At 45.1% G+C, this 17,485-nt stretch overlaps 1 protein-coding gene across 2 annotated transcripts in view; it reads left to right on the top strand.

Annotated features, from left to right (window-relative positions):
• MYCBPAP (MYCBP associated protein) overlaps positions 1-16,888 on the top strand; it is a 45,419-nt gene extending 28,531 nt beyond the window's left edge. For both annotated transcript variants that reach the window (XM_060253041.1, XM_060253042.1), the window contains 7 exons: positions 2,871-3,017; positions 8,847-9,161; positions 10,366-10,487; positions 11,006-11,118; positions 11,746-11,858; positions 12,084-12,266; positions 16,750-16,888. In XM_060253041.1, the coding sequence (XP_060109024.1) occupies positions 2,871-3,017; positions 8,847-9,161; positions 10,366-10,487; positions 11,006-11,118; positions 11,746-11,858; positions 12,084-12,266; positions 16,750-16,869 (1,113 nt within the window). In that variant the 3' untranslated portion in view covers positions 16,870-16,888. The remainder of the gene's footprint in view (positions 1-2,870; positions 3,018-8,846; positions 9,162-10,365; positions 10,488-11,005; positions 11,119-11,745; positions 11,859-12,083; positions 12,267-16,749) is intronic.
• Positions 16,889-17,485: the final 597 nt, after the last annotated feature.

Genomic DNA, 17,485 nt, shown 5'->3' with positions numbered 1-17,485 from the left:
CTTAAATCTCTAAAGAGTTTTCACAAAGACTTGACTCCAGCTTTGTTCCTGTGGTGTTATTCTAAATTCATTGGGGCCAATAAAAATGACCTGCAGTGGTGTAGTAGCTGAGTGGCAGACTCTAATTGGGAGAATCGGCTTTGATTCCCCACTCCTCCTTATGAAACCTGCTGGATGACCTTGGACCAGTCACAGTTCTCTCAGATCTCTTTCAGCAGCCCCACCTACCTCATAAGTTGCCTGCGGTGGAGAGAGGAAGACAAAGTGACTGTAAGCTCTTTTGACACTCTTTAAAATAGAGAAAGGGAAAGGAAAGGTCCCCTGCGCAAGCACCAGTCATTTCCGACTCCGGGGTGACGTTGCTTTCACAATGTTTTCACGGCAGACTTTTTAACGGGGTGGTTTGCCATTGCCTTCCCCAGTCATCTACACTTTCCCCCCAGCAAGCCAGGCAGCCATTTGACCAACCTTGAAAGGATGGAAGGCTAAGTCAACCTTAGGCCGGCTGCCTGAATCCAGCTTCTGCCGGAATCGGACTCAGGTCGTGAGCAGAGAGTTCAGATCACAGTACTGCAGTACTGCTGCTTTACCACTCTGCACCACGGGGCCGCAAAAATAGAGAAAAGCAGGATATAAAAACCAACTGTTCTTCTGTTCTTCCTCTTCTTTGTAAGAAGGTTCTGTTTATTTAGAATTGGAAGTAAGATCTGCCCCCTCCGTCCTCTGTTTGCTTTAGTTCAATAGTAGAACACACAACATTTTGTGTTCAGAAGCTTGCAGGTTTAATCATTGGCATAGTCTCATAAAAGGCTTTGAAGGGCTGGGCATAATCCCTGCCTGAGCCCTTGGAGAGCTGCTTCCAGTCAAAGCGCTAGATTTACCCGGGAAATGCAACTTCCTGAGTTCATAACGAAGGACAATATTTACCAGAGGAGAAGCCAGGGATGAGCTCCCACCTTGAAGAACTGGGCTGCAGTCCACAAAAGCTGACGCTAGAATAAAATGTTGTTAAGTCTTGGAGATAGATGCCACTAGGCTTTGGCATATTTTTGTTGCAGCAGGTTAACACAGCTGCCCCTCTAAAATCATTATCACTCTTTTTGATTTACATTTTCCTTTTCCTCTTTTCAATAAAATACATATTTTTTTAAAAAAATCATAATTCCTGCTCTGCCCCTCTCATCTTGCAGAAATAGAACAGTGAATAAATAAATGAAGCGAATTCCAGTTTATTTGAACATTGATTCTTCCTGGCCCAGTGAGATAAAACCCAGCATTTTGGCAGCTTCGTGATACAAACTGTTAACAGCCCAAATCTAAGTGGAGTTACACCCCTCAGTGTGTTTAGTAGTAATGCTTGCACCCTTAGGTTGCTTTGATCAGACTCCTGTTGTATACAGACAAGACTATTCATATCCTGAGAAGAGGTTTCAGAAACAAATATGTGATGTTACAGAATACTGTGTTTGCCTATTTACACATCACATTTATATTTTAAAAAAATCACATGCCTGTGTCCTAAGTTTTATTTATTTTTGTTTGTTTATGGTCCGCCTCTGAGAAAGAACAAAATATAACCCCGAATGCCAGCTGATTTGGCTGCATTTGGCACCTAATACAGCTGAATCAGAACCCCCCTGATGTTATTTGAGCACCTAGTACAGCCACCTGTATAAGTGGAGCTAACCAGCCCATCCCAGGGACCCCATCATCTGGAGGAGAGAGAAGGGAGGAAGTGGAGAAAGGAAGCATGATAGATCTGTGGCCCTCCTACAGCCCCCAGGGTCAATTTGGGGGAAATTTCTCAGTTTGAGAGAGGCCCCTGGGGGTATCAAGCCACTCCAGTGCCATGGGCCCACCTCCCCCACCCCCAACACCCCCACCCCCCAGAACCCACAGTGTAGAAGTTACCAGTGTAGGTGTGGGGGGGAAATGAATCCCCCCCTTTCAGGGAGCCTGAGGGTGTGCTGAGGAAGGACTTACTCAGCATGGTAGAGTACTCCCTCAAGTTCTCCAGAGACACCTCGAGTTAAAACCCAGCACCCTGAGACCCCAAGGATCTACGCAGAAGCCAGCGAAGCCAGGGGATCCAGTAGCAAGGGGTGGCTACGTGAAGGGGTTCCTCAGGAACAGTGAGTGCAGTGCCAGGGGGACATGACAGAGGGGAACCCCACAAAAGAATAGCATTCGGGGACCCTCCCAGAAGTGGGCAGTGCCATGGAAGGAGTTAGTTTTTCCCATCATAGGAAACAATGGTGGAGTGGTCCGATCTTTTTGAAATTTGAGGGTTCTCTGGAGGAGAGGCTCCTGCAGCTACATGGCAAACTTGATGCCTCCCTCAACCCCCCTCCCCCAGCCCCCAGAGATTACACCCTATGTTTTGCCATTTACTTCAATGGCCCCAGATATCTTTGCCCCCAAATACCCCCAAATCTGAATTTTACAAATAAAAAAATTTGCACACCGCTGGTTTTGATGTTACTGTGGCATGGATTTAATTGGCCAAATTGGCCCCTTCAAGATAGGAGGCTATCTCGCAGGCTAAACGAAGTTGATAGAAAATATATTTGCAGCCGATTTTCTTCAAAGCAATTTTTATCTGACAGGTTTGGGGTAGAAATAAATATTAAATAATAATATCAAAGCGATATAATATATATGCAGTACTATGGCTGCTGTTTTATGTATCTGAGTCTTTAGACAGAAATTGCAAAAATGTTTATTAGTTGAGATTTGCAAATTGATTTACAATGGAGTCCTAAGCAGAGTCACATATTTTTAAGCCCATTGTCTTTAGTGGACTTAAAGGGGATAATTCTGCTTAGGACTGTACTATCAGGTCTCATGAATGCCTTTCTTTGGTGTTCTAGCGAGAGATAGAAGCCCGGGAAACTGCTGCTATAGTGGAGGAGAATCTGAAAGAGCTGCTTAATCGAATTCGTACACCACCCCTAACACCATCTCCTATGGATGCTTATGTCTCAGAGGAAGAGTTATTCCATAGAATGAACCCAGAGGTATCATATTTGCTTTTCAGTAAAAAGGTTAAGATGCTGAATTACAGTGCTGAGAACCCAGATTGGAGACTATGGGAAGTTTCGGAGAACTCTCCAGAGTACTGCTCTACCATCTAAACCTTTGGTTTTCTGACTCAGTAACGGAGAGTTCCTGCATTTAATTCTTTTTTAAAAAGCAAGAAACAGAAGGCAATGAAAGCTAAAGTGTTCAAGGGACTGAAAATGCTATCTGAATTTTGCCCCCAAATTGCTGGTAACAATGGTTTGGATCTATAGAGGAATTCCATGAATGGAAGGTGCTTTTGTTGATTTCCTTCCTTCCACTTAAGACGACCCACTGCCCCCTTCAGCTGCTCCTGGGGGTCTGCAACAGTGGGAGGGGGAAGGTGAGTAAATTCAACTCCATAGATGAAAATCCCTTCTATCTGTGGAAATTACTAGCATGTTTTATAGTTCAGAGGAATATATATATATATATATATATATATATATATATATATATATATATATATATATATATATATATATATATATATATATATATATATATTCTATTTGATGAAGAAGGATCTTTTATATGAAAACTCATGCTAGAATAACGTAGTATGGTTTATTTATGTTAATTTGTACCCTGCTCCTCCCTTGAACGGCTGGAAACAGCTTCCAACATAATACATTAAAATCATAAACAATAAACACCATAAAACAGGCATTGAAACTCTACAGGCTACAGTCAGTAATAGTGGCCATGTGGCATAGATGGTTTCTTATTAACAGTAACATCAACAGGGAGCCAGATCACTCTTGCTGGTGGCCTCGAGATGTTGACCAAATACCATCTGGAAGAGCTTGGTTTTACAGGCCCTGTGGAATTGTAAGAAGTCCCGCAGGACCCTAGTCTCTTTCGACAGCTCATTCCACAATTTAGGAGCCAGAGCTGAAAAAGCCTTGGCTCTAGTCGAAGCCAACCTGACATCTTTTGGGCCAGGGACAGATAGACAATGGTGCGAACTCGGTTTGCTGTTGGTAGCCAGTGCAGTGCCAGCGCCCTTTTAAGGTGCCCGAAGTGCTTTATGATTTGATTTGAGGTTTTTTTGTTTTTGTTTTTAGGTGCATGTGGGGGGTTTGTTGTTGCTTTTTGTTTTGTTTGTTTTGCTGCAACGGACTTGTCTTGTCTGGAATTTAAATTGTTGCAAATCACTTTGTAAAACATATATAAGGCATATAACCGGAATAGGGGCAAAAAAAAAAAAAAAAACCAACAGAAAATGATGGATATATTCCTTTTGCATAGCATATTTAAGCTAATACTAGTGGATGCTTAATATATAATAATAAAAAATATATATATAGTAGAATATTCCAGGAAATTAAGAAACGAGGCTTGTATTCTTTCAAAAGAGGTCTGCTTCACTATATCATTAAAAACCATTTATGATATGTTCCTTTGTTCACGTATGATGTATTTAAACTCGTTGTTCACCTCAGGAATACATGATCCAGATCTTTATTAAATCTGTCCTAGCAGTAATTCCCACTAACTATTACTATGAAATAATAATAATAAAATTTATTTATACCCCGTCCTCCCCGCTGAGGCAGGCTCAGGGCGGCTTACAGGACATGGCAAAAGCCATGTGAAACAATAAAACAAAATAATACAATTCAATACCATTAACAATTAAATATTTAAATAATCTAAAAACAATCTAAAAAATATCTTATAGTGCTACTATCTCAGTTATAATAATGATGGCATGATGTTTATTCCAAGTTCCATCTTAGAAGGCTAGCCGGAAGCGGGCGGTTTTGCAAGCCCTACAGAATTGGCTAATATCCCGTAGGGCCCACACCTCTTCCGGCTGAAAGATTGAAGCCCTGACCAGGATGCCTCAGGCTAGGCCAGTCTCATCAGATCTTGGAAGCTAAACAGGGCTCGCCTTGGATGACGAACTGCCAAGGAAGTCCGGGGTTGTTACATAGGGGGACGCAATGACAAACTTCCTCTACTCATCTCTTGCCTTGGAAACCTACGTGGTGGCCATAAGTCAGCTGCGACTTGACAGCACTTTCTACCACGAAGGATTCACACCTCTTTTTCTAAACCAATAAGACGTGCTCCAGCCGTAAGTGGATAATTATTATCTCATAATATATGAAAAAAAACCTGATAACCCTTTGGAATTCCATAATCTATTTACACTTTATTTACCAGAAGTGAGTCAGCAGCTAGCAGACCCGTAGCCAGAAAATTCTAATTGGGGGGGCTCACGGAATTTTTTTTTGTGTGGAATCCCTCTCCCCCCTCTGGTGGCCCCCGCTCTCTCCACCACCACTTTTCTGGTGGTCCCAATCTCCCCGCTGCCCTGACAGCCCCCGCCACCTTCCATGCGGTGCCTCCCCCTCCCTCCCTCCCACTCACCCACCTGGTGAAACAGTGAAGAGCAGGCTCCTGGGGCTCTTTCAAGGTGCCACCCGCCCCCGCCGATCACCTGATTGGTGGGAAAAGTCGCTCAGCGCTGGGGCAGCCAGTGCTGAACTTGCTGAGCACGCTGGAAAGCCGGTGTAGAAGCTGCTGACCTCGGCGCAGCTTTTTCCGTCAATCAGGTGATTGGCGGGGGGGGGGGCGCTTTGAAAGAGCCCCAGGAGCCTGCTCTTTACTGTTTCACCAGGTTGGTTAGTGGATGGGTGGGAGGGAGGAGGAGGTGCCATGCGGAGGGGGCGGGGCCTCCAGAGTGGCGGAGAGAGCATGGGAGGGCAAAAGGAGGGGCCATAAAGGTCCAAGGGGGGTTGAGTGGGGGGCATGCCCCCCCAGACCCCCTCCATGGCTATGGGCCTGGCACCTAGACTTCCACACTGCCTTACTTATTCATACACTGTGTGAAGAAATGCAGTTTTTCTCCTGGGAGATTTGAGATGAGCAAAGCCATTTTTAAAGGTTTTTCTTTTCCTCTAAGCTAGGGGTGGCCAAATTTTTGCTTAGCATAAGTGCCACATAGAATAAATGTCAGATATTTGAGAGCCACAAGACACGATTGTCAGATGTTTGAGAGCTGCAAGGAAGAAAAAAAGGAAGGAAAATAAACGGGGGAGGGAGAAGTGGAAAGAAGGCAATTTTAACTTCAAATGCATTCTCCAAGCCACCGTCTGGCTTGGCTTGCAGGAGTGATTTAAAAAAAGAAATGCCTTTTCCAAGCTGGCTGATGGGGCGGTGGGGGCTTCGGGAGCCACACAATATGTGTGAAAGAGCCACATGCGATTTCCTAGCCACAATTCCTAGCTAACCCGGAGACTACAACTAGTGCAGAACGCTGCGGCACGGCTGTTAATGGGGCTACCACGACGGGGGCACATTCAGCCAGTGCTGAGAGAGCTGCACTGGTTGCCTGTTGTGTTCTGAGTTCGCTTCAAGGTGTTGGTATTAACCTTTAAAGCCCTTTATGGTCAGGGACCTGCCTATCTACGGGACCGCCTTTCCCCATATATCCCCCAGAGAGCACTGTGATCAGGGACAAAAAATCTGCTGTCTGCCCCTGGCCCAAAAGAAGCCAGGCTATGCGCAACAAGATCTAGGGCCTTCTCGGTGGCAGCACCAGAACTCTGGAACACCCTCCCAGAAGCTATAAGGGCCCTGCGGGATCTGTCGGCGTTCCGCAGGGCCTGTAAGACCGAACTGTTTAGACAGGCATTTCTGGTTGACTGAAAATGAGCTGCCACCGGACATCCTACAGAAGCTGGTGGTCATAGTCTGAACCCAATACCGCCAGACTGGATCAAGATAGCGTAATAGTTTTAAACTGATAAATGTATTATGGTTTTATATGTTTTATGGAATGATTGTTTTTATGATACTGTAAGCCGCCCTGAGTCCGCTTCCGGAGAGGGCGGGATATAAATGCAAAGTAATAAATAAAAATAAATAAAAATAAATTTGGCCACCCCTGTTCTGGGCAGAGAACAGACATGAGGATGAAGCAAGTCCAGACTTACTTCAGCTCATCTTAATCCAGATGCTGATAGATCTTTCAGCGAGAGAATGGGCTGTGGGGGTGAGAGGCCTCCACGGACAGCAGCTCAGAACAACCAATAATCCTGCATCTGGGGCAGGGGCCAGCGTGTGTGAGTTTTTAAAATTTAATTTAATTTTATTTATTTTTTTTATCTTTGGGGAGGCACCACTGAATATTTCCCGGCTATGGGCCTGCCAGTGGTACTCTGCACTTCCGTTTTTAAAAAGTCCAGCAGGAACTCATTTTCATATTAGGCCACACCCCCTTGATATCACATTGGGCGTTTTCGCACAGACCTTAACCAGTAGCGATGCCCCTCTTCACCGCGCAGGATCGGTGCGGGTTTCGCACTAATTGCCGCGGAGCACCCGGAAGAGACGGAAAGTCCCGCGGCTTTTGCGGCGCAAATGGAAACTGGGGTTTGGCGATTTCCGTTTGCACCGCAAAAGCCGCGGGGCTTTCCGGCTCTTCCGGGTGCTCTGCGGCAATTAGTGCGAAATCCGCGCCGATCCTGCGCGGTGAAGAGGGGCATCGCTACTGATTAAGGTCTGTGCGAAAACGCCCATTGTTTCACGCGGCTTTTTGTATGAAAAAACCCAGAAGGAATTCATCTGCATATTAGGCCACACCCCCTGATGCCAAGCCAGCTGGAACTGCATTCCTGCTCAGAAAAAAAGCCCTGGTTTGTTCTATAAAGTTTTGTTCCTATTTATATTGATACTGAATTTAATCGAGAACCCAGCCCATAGGTATTTGGCTGCCCCTTTATAAACAGTCTCGTGAGTGCTGATGAAATTCTACCTTTAAAAAATTATCTCTTGGTTTTTCTTTTGTGTTCCAGTTAGAGCTACATTATGTTTGTCTGATGAACTGCTGGCATTTATATTTTCAAAGGGATGGTGGCTTTGTCTTTTGCTTCTCTCATCCAAATCTTTGGGTGATGGGTGATGGGAATTTAGTGCCGCTTGCGAACATGGGCCGAAGAGAAAATTTGTTTGGAAGCTGGATAGTGTGTTGTTAATGACTAAAGGCAAAAAGGACAGGAAAGAAATATCAGTCGAGGCAGAGATGTTTCTGAATGGTCTTCATGATTTCTGCCTAGCTGGCCATTTATCACTCAGTTGCCTAATCAGGCAGGAAGGAAGTGTCAAGAAAGAGAAGGGACAGTAGGTATAAGACAGTTTCAGGGCATATTGGCCGCTTGAAGAAGAAGAAGATATTGGATTTATATCCCGCCGTCCACTCCGAAGAGTCTCAGAGCGGCTCACAATCTCCTTTCCCTTCCTCCCCCACAACAGACACCCTGTGAGGTAGATGAAGATATTGGATTTATATCCCGCCCTCCACTCCGAAGAGTCTCAGAGCGGCTCACAATCTCCTTTCCCTTCCTCCCCCCACAACAAACCCCTGTGAGGTGGGTGGGGCTGAGAGGGCTCTCCCAGCAGCTGCCCTTTCAAGGACAACCTCTGCCAGAGCTATGGCTGACCCAAGGCCATTCCAGCAGGTGCAAGTGGAGGAGTGGGGAATCAAACCCGGTTCTCCCAGATAAGAGCCCGCACACTTAACCACTACACCAAACTGGCTCTCTCGCTTGCTGAAAAGCGACTTAATTCAGAACGCTCCTGCGAAACATTTGGGCCCACTTTTAACGTATTGATAGTTGGTGCATCAAAATGTATCCAAGAAAGGGTTTTTCCTCATCGCCGAGGCCCTGATTATTGTGTGGATATCAGAATCTGTTTAGACACTTGTTTCTTTTATGTCATTGTTTACGCCATTCTCGTTTGCCTTATCTTCTTCCGTCCTGTGCTTGTAACAGTTGCACTATCAGCACCAAGTGGTGAAGGGGCTTCATGAACTGTGGGACAAACTCATGAACCCTCCTCGAGCTGCGTATGAAGGGGGCATACAGCTGAAGAGCACTGTTAACGTGGATGAAATCTCGCGGCCAAAGAGTGCTCTGGAGTTGCAGCAGAAAAGTCCCGTGGAAGACGCGAGCAAGAGTCTCTCCCCGGATATTCCAGGAGCGCGGAAGTCAGTGGCGGAGGAGATAATGAGCCACTTGAGTGTAACCGATGATGAGGAAGATGTGAATCGTGTAGAGTGGAATCTTTCCATTGCAGATTTTAGACAGGTGGTTGACCAGTATTCCTTATTCTTCTTCCTTTACCTTCCAATATTCCCAGCATATCCCATCCTTTTAGTAGTGTATCCAAGAACGTCTGTTACTGACAGCTTTAAAAAATTGCAGTGTATCAAGACTGCATTAAGTATTAAGACACTAGACACTAGAGTGCACACACACATAGAGGCATATGCTAAGGCAGGGGTCCTCAAACTACGGCCCGCGGGCCAGATGCGGCCTGCTGAGGACGTTTATGCGGCTCGCCGGGTTATGGCAAAATCAGACCGGAAGTGACGTTTGACCTAAACTCGCATTAGCAATGCACACTTCCGGCACTGGGCTGAGGTGGCGGAGACAGAGTGTGAGGCGATACCGAGGTGAGGTGAGTTCCCAGGCCGGGGTGTGTGGTGTGGGGAAGGGAGAGAGATGCAGAAGACGGAGAACTGACAGCCCGCGGCCTTGTACAGTAACGGCAGTCCGGCCCTCCAACAGTCTGAGGGATAGTGAACTGGCCCCCTATTTAAAAAGTTTGAGGACTCCTGTGCTAAGGTATACATGCCTGTATCACATCAGAAGGATATTACCCATTTCCATTTGATTATGTTTATTTTCCAGACTAAGTTCCACAGTTCTTTTAGAACAATGTCTGCACTGGAAACTAACACTGTATTTTTTTAATGTCAAATTGGCACATATTTTAAAGACATACGTGGGCCTCTGAGTGAGCACAATATCCAGGATCAGAGGAGATCCCTCCCATGGGGAGGGACGGTGGCTCAGAGCATCTGCTTGGGAAGCAGAAGGTCCCAGGTTCAATCCCCGGCATCTCCAACTAAAAAAGGGTCCAGGCAAGTAGGTGTGAAAAACCTCAGCTTGAGACCCTGGAGAGCCGCTGCCAGTCTGAGTAGACAATATTGACTTTGATGGACCAAGGGTCTGATTCAGTATAAGGCAGCTTCATATTTTCATTATAGAAATGTAGATTTCTTGTTTCCCATATTATAGAAATGTAGAATTTCTTGTGTCAGATATTCAGGTCTGCCTGTGATAATAGAAATGAGAGTTTTACTTTGTATCACGGTGGAGTGGGAAACAGCCCTTTAATTCTTTTCATTTAAAAAGGCATGATGGTCTTAGGCTAGCTGTGGAAAGCCAAAGATAATTTGTCTGTCTAAAATTGCAGTTACACCGAGTGTGATTTTTATCCCATCAGACTTTGCTGGCAGTCCCTGTGGAAAACGAGCGAGAAGCTGCTCTGGCCCAACTCAATAAGGCTGCACTGGAGCTTTGTAATGTACAGATATCACCACAGACAGACCTCATGTACCAGATTTGGTATGTTAATACTGCAAAGAGCCAGCCTACAAACACCCTTTTCTGGCTAATTAATCTAGCAAACTGTAGAAAGCTCTCCAGAGAAGGAGGAGGGGCTTCCAACAGATGGAACAATCCAGTTGCATAAGAGCATTGAGAAGGGGAGATATTCTGAATTGGTGTGTAGCTATTTTAGTGTTTAAGGCTGTTACAGAGATGAACCAGACTCATGTTTTCTTGCTTTGTTCTTTAGAGACGTAAAAGAATTTGTTTATGGAGATCTCAGTTGGGCATTAGGTTTCTTTACCTGTCAGTGTATCTCCATTTTTTATCTCTTATAAATAAAAGGCTGTATGTAGGAACGGTAAAGCAAGAAGAGCCTAATCAACATTGTGAATCAATATGTGTTCATTTGAGGCTCTTCCAGAACTCTAAGGTCCTTTGGTTATAGACAAAAATCATAACAGCCAGCAAAGTTCTGCCCTGCCTTGTCCCTGCCCTGCTATTTCATCCAGCACAATTTTTTTTTTTAATGTTAGTTTCCAGTTGTGGCGTGAAGTAGTTGATGGTCTAGTGAGCTGTTCGCTATTGCTGAGGTCCCTGCTTGGTATGCCTGAGAAGGACACTTATGCAGAAGTCCTGGAAGAACCAGGTAAATTATAGTCATAAAAGACCAGATTACAGGGGAAGGTATGGAGCTCGGCAGAATTGTCTGGGTGGAGGTTGGGTAGACACTGCTAGTGCAGAAGCCCGCCTTAAATCGACTAGGGACAGGGCCTTCTCTGTTATGGCCCCTACATGGTGGAACCAGCTACCGGAGGAGGTGAGGGCCCTGCGGGACCTTATTCAGTTCCGCAGGGCCTGTAAGACAACCCTCTTCCGGCTAGCTTACACCTAACTGATATGGGAAACTAATGTAGCTTACCAGATTCTTGCTATTTATACTGTTATAAGGTTTGATGTTTTAAGGTTTTAAATGTTTTGACTGTTTTAACTGCTTATATATTTAAATGTTAATTTAATTTTTGTTTTATTATCTGTTGTGAGCCGCCCTGAGCCATCTTTGTGGGAAGGGCGGGTTATAAATCATAGATAGATAGATAGATAGACAGACAGACAGACAGACAGCAGCAAAACATCTTCACAGCTGATGAATTTACTTGCTTTTCAGAGCTGGTTATCTGCCAAAGTATGGTTTTATTCATCTGAGAGACCAGTAAACCTTTAGCAACCTTGTTACCTAGGGTTCATATAAGTGAAATGCTGTTTTTTTCTGCAGCTGAGATTAAACCAGTTATTGCGAAAGGGGGGAAGGAAGAACGAAGACTTCAGAAAGAAGATAAAAAGTCTGCTGGGAAGGATGAAAAAAAAGGAGGAAAGGCAGGCAAAGAGGTATTTTGGGGGCCCTTCGAGACAAATACTGGAAATAAAGATTCAGAGATGATGTTTGAAAGGTTACTAAGACGTATCATTGAGGTTTATTAACTGATCTCTCTGTCGAAAGAGTCTTCAGGCCTGCAGCCACATGTGATATACATCTTAAGGTAATCTGAAGGTATATTGACTACAAAAACTTGCTGTGATCTCTCTTTGGCATGCTTGCATTTTTCTGGATAGGAACGTCCAAACAGCAAAAAATTGAAATCCAAGGAAGAGCGAAAATTGAAAACTTCCACCAAGGAGACAAGGGATCACACCCCTTTTGCATTAGATGCTGTAGAATTAGACGCTCTCCCTTCTCGACATGAACAGGTGGACCCAGTTGTGCAAGAAAAATACCACGAGAAACTTTATGTTGAAGTAAGTGCACTTAGAATACATTCTTGTTCTTTGTCTCTTTGTTGTTCTAGCTACTTATGTATTTGCTATTTGAAGTTACATACCTCACTAAAATTAGTTAGGCTCACCTGTGAGCAAATGTTCAAATCTTGTTTTCTCAGTCATTTTCTTTATGCACTGTTTTTTTTTTACAAGTAATAGTTTGTCAGGATTCCATCCAGCACTACATTTAATTTAATATGAATTCTTAAAACCACCTTGCGATGAGTCCTAGACACTTCACTAGTTAGAAAGGGTGTCTTCTCCAGAGCAATTTGTCAGATGGTTTTGTTTTAAGGTAGATTGCTTCAGCATCAGGGTTGCAGACCCAGCCTGATCTAGTAGAGCCTTCTCTCTCACCACTCTGATGGAGGATTGAATGTTGAGGCCAAGAGAAAGCAGAGTTTCTACCAGCCTCTAAGTGAGAGGTGTCAAACATGCAGCCCAGGGGCTGAATCAGGCCCCCATAGGGCTCCTATCAGGCCCCTGAGCAACTGGCTGTCATCTGCTTCCTTCTCCCTCTCTCTTGCTTCCTTCTGTATCGCAGCTTGTTTTGCTAGGCTTGTTCAATAGCAAAGGAGCTACAGTCTTTATTTTCTCCATTTGCTGAGGCTTCTCCCTTGGGGAGGAAGGGTGGAAGGAATAGCTTGCTTTGCCAGGCTCTCTCAATCACACAGCAGAGCAGGGCCGGATCTGGGGGGGGGGGGGGCAGAGGGGAGTGCTTGCCCCGGGCGCTGACAGAGGGGGGTGGTGGTGCAAAATTGGGTATGGAGTCCATTGTATTCTATGGGACCATAACATAGAATGGCCCATAAGGGGGCACCATTTTTTTTATTTTGCCCCCCCCTCAAACAACATGTAGAACCAGTGCTGCAGCAGACCTACTGAGCCGTGCCTCTCTTCCTTCTATTGGCTGAGGCTCCTCCCCCTCCTGGTCCCCTGAGGAAAGAAGGAAAGAGCCAGAGCTTCCTTTGCCCAGTTCCCTAGATCCCATCGGAGAGATACAAAGAAAACACCTGCAAGACCAACGAGCGCTAATGTTTTAATCACGTTTTACTTGAAGTTTTCAAAAAAAAAAATTTAATCATGTTTGTCTGTGTCCTTTATAAAGTTTATATCTCCGCTACCTGGCATTCCATGTTATGACACATGGCCCAGCCTGACAAGGTCTCATTTATGTCAAATCTGGCCCTCGCAACAAATGAGCTCGACAACCCTGCCCTAAATACAAGCAAGATAATTGCTCTCATTCTCCTAATCACACAGGGCAAGGTGGTAAGGCAATTGACATTGGCCTACTGTCCCAGAAATAATCTGTCAGAACGGTATTGATTTCAAAGGAATTATTTAGTGTACCGAAGTATCTTAGGAATGATCCGCTTTACCTCCTGTTTGTTTTGTGTCATTTATGAAAAATATCGTTAGTGACCTCATAGAGTCATGTAAATAGATGGCCTAATAGGTCATGGGAAAAGGCGAAACCGAATGTTGTTCTGTGTGTGTTTTTTAACCCCGATGTTTGTTTTCTAGTCTTTATTTGTCTCTGTTGGCTAAAGTGGAGAAATCATTATCACCGGACCAAGTTTCAATTTCCTTTGCACTGTCCGTGATGTTGGTTCCGTGTCTGAGGCTTATTACATCCCTTAATAACTAACGGGCTGTAGGATCATCTGACGGCATATATGCAGAATAGTTTGAATGGAGACTGGTGGTAAAATGATTTCTATGAAAGATGGTGCTACAAAGTATCTAGACACACTTTGATTTGATTCTATTAAATTTGGTATGACATATTTCAGAGTAAACACGGTTAGAATTAAGGTGTAAAATTTAAAGGATAGAAAAGCTTTCTCTTGAAGCCCAGTCTTGTGTTCTGGGGCACTGCTGCTGAAGAACACATAATTGATGTCCAATACCACGATTCTAGAGCAAGGATATAACCAGGCCTCAGATTTAGCAGGAGCTCACAGGAGCACAGCTCCTGAACCTTTCTGACGGTTCCCCCTCTTCCTCCCCACCTACCATGTCCATTGAATAGTAGGTGCAGCTGCATAACAATCCCTGGATTAGGAGACTGGGCAGCCAGCCAGCCACCAGGGGCTTTGCCACACCCCCAGCAGCCCTCATTAACCCCTGGAGAAGCCCATCCCACCTTTTCTCCAATTCTTATGTGATTTGGGGTGGTGAGTGGCTTGCTGGCCTTTTTGGTGGGGCAGGAGAGCCCCAGGAGAGCGTGGCCTGCTTGGGCTGGCTGGATCTCTAGCCAGCCCAAGCAGGCCTCAGTCACCAGGGGCTCTCATTCCTTGCATCGGGTTGCTTTTGTGTGGGGCAGCGGCTCCACCACTTATTTTTCTACAAAACGACCCCTGGGAATCACTGATGCCATTATGCTATACTATTGTTTGTATTCTGCTTTTGGCAGGGCATACACTTGTCACCACATGGGTATTTGCATGGAATTTGGAAGGAAACCTAGTTTCTTTGCATGGCACCCTCAAGGCTTAAAGGAGGTTATGTAGCCTGCGAGTTGTACATAATTAGATGTCCTTGCTCTACTTGCCCAACATAAATATAACAATGGCTGCGCACAGTTATATATCTGATATATCTAATTCTGAACAATGAGCCAAGAATACAGATCAAGGACTCTGCACAATGAGGCCATATTGAGATAGGCTGAATTTTCTGACAAACCTGCAACATCATAGGTCTGTGAAAAAATCTAGAAAGTGGGGGGGGAATAGTGAGAGGAACTTAAATTTGATCCAAAATGGAGAATACTTCCTAAGATCTCACAAAATCCTGGATGGCATTGAGAAGTTGTCTAGCATACCTAGCAGGAAAGGGAACATCTGATAAAGGGGTCCAGCGGGAATGGCTGAGGGGAAGGGCCAACAGGAGGGACAAGAGAAACAAGAGAAACCAGCAGGGAGGCTAAAAGGGAGGAAAACAGTCAGGCAAAGGGAGAGAAAAGGATGGGATTTCCCAACCCTACTCGTCTTGTGGGTCCCCAATAGTGCATTTTTAAAGTTATCTTGTCTAAAATGGATTAAGTTCAGGCTAATAGCAGTAAAATCAGATATAAGAAACTCAAACCAGTGTACGTGAAGTTGCCTTATACAGAGTCATATCATTAGTCCGTCTAACCTAGAATTGTACTCAAAGATTAAGTGGCCTTTCCCCAGTCCTTAGCCCTGCGGGAGCCTTTTAAATAGGGATAGGGAGTGAATCTGGGACCTTCAGCATGTAAAGCATACTACCCCCACTAAGCTATGGCCTCTCCTTCAAGATCTGCCTCTTTAAATTGCTTCTGACTATGTAGATAATCCCAGAGGGATAGCTGTGTTAGTATGTAGCAGCAAAATAAAAAAGAAGTCCAATGGCACCTTAAAAGAGAGCCGGTTTGGTGTAGTGGTTAAGTGCGCGGACTCTTATCTGGGAGAACCGGGTTTGATTCCCCATTCCTCCACTTGCACCTGCTGGAATGGCCTTGGGTCAGCCATAGCTCTGGCAGAGGTTGTCCTTGAAAGGGCAGCTGCTGTGAGAGCCCTCTCCAGCCCCACCCACCTCACAGGGTGTCTGTTGTCGGGGAGGAAGGTAAAGGAGATTGTGAGTCGCTCTGAGACTCTTCGGAGTGGAGGGTGGAATATAAATCCAATATCTTCATCTACCTCACAGAGTGTCTGTTGTGGGGGAGGAAGGGAAAGGAGATTGTGAGCCGCTCTGAGACTCTTCGGAGTGGAGGGCGGGATATAAATCCAATATCTTCATCTACCTCACACGGTGTCTGTTGTGGGGGAGGGGAAGGTAAAGGAGATTGTGAACTGCTCTGAGACAATTCAGAGTGGAGGCGGGATATAAATCCAATATCTTCATCTACCTCACAGGGTGTCTGTTGTGGGGGAGGAAGGGAAAGGAGATTGTGAGCCGCTCTGAGACTCTTCGGAGTGGAGGGCGGGATATAAATCCAATACCTTCATCTACCTCACGGGGTGTCTGTTGTGGGGGAGGAAGGGAAAGGAGATTGTGAGCCGCTCTGAGACTCTTCGGAGTGGAGGGCGGGATATAAATCCAATATCTTCTTCTTCTAAAAACTAGCAACATTTATTCTACCATAAACTGCATGCTCTGATTCACAGAAACTTATGCAGGAATAACATTTGTTAGTCTTTAAGGTGTCAATGGATTCCTGTTTTATCTCAGCCTATGTAGCTCCTCGTGTCAGGAATCAGTGTCCCACCATCCTGACTAGTGACAACAGCCTAGCAGTGCATTTTTTTGTGTGTGTGTTTGTGAAGTAGCTGTCAAATATGCATCCTTCCCCTTCCAAAGTTAGTTGTGGAATACAAAATCTCTGGAAAAATATGTTAATTTGCTTAACCATTAGTCTAATGTCAGCTTTCACGTGCTGCTTTCTGTTGACTTGCTGTGCTGAAAAACTGTTTGAATCGCCTTCTCCTTTTAGGTCTACGGATTACTGAATTCAATGTTAAGCAAAATGCTTTCTCTCTTCGAGGAGCTGAAGAAGGATGCTCTAGAGAAGAAGAAGAAAGCAGCTTTTGGTTCTGATTTCATAATGAAATAAAATATTGTGTTTATATGGAGAGACGGTGCAATTTCCATTTGCTTATAAAACTAGCAATTTATATAGCTCTAAGGGCCAGTTGGCACAGTTAGCTGCCTCTTTGAGGGCACATGCACAGATACAGCCTGAATATAAAACTACCCTTGATGGAAATTAGCAACCCAGGGCTGGTCCCAGATGGGCAGTTTAAGGAAACCCAGGGATGCCTTGGAAACCAATCAGAAAAGCGTGTCCAAACACACATCTGCCACCCACCCCGGTCCCATACTCATCCCATCCTCCGGCGTCCTCAAAGCGGCTCAAAAAGCTATCACTTTTGACGCCTCTTTGGCATCTGGACACAGAAGTGTGCAAGCAAGGCAGATTGGTGGTGTGCACCTGCCAATCCACTCTGGGCACTCACCAGAGTGCATGTGTGCATATGCACATGACCATTAAAATCTATGGAGAAAACCCCCAACTGTGCCAAGGGAATGGTGTGCTACAGCCTTCTGACTGCGCCAAGGCACCCCATGGGCAGGATAGGTGTGCCTTGCGCTGGAACGTGTGGAGGGGATTTGGCCATTCCTTTTTGAGCCGGCTGGTTTCCAAACGCCTCCCATGCGCCCCAAGCTGC

This window comes from Heteronotia binoei, chromosome 13 (assembly GCF_032191835.1).
Source record: "Heteronotia binoei isolate CCM8104 ecotype False Entrance Well chromosome 13, APGP_CSIRO_Hbin_v1, whole genome shotgun sequence".
Lineage (NCBI taxonomy): Eukaryota > Metazoa > Chordata > Lepidosauria > Squamata > Gekkonidae > Heteronotia > Heteronotia binoei.
The sequence above is the reverse complement of the archived record's forward strand: the minus strand, read 5'-3'. Positions and strand labels throughout refer to the sequence as shown.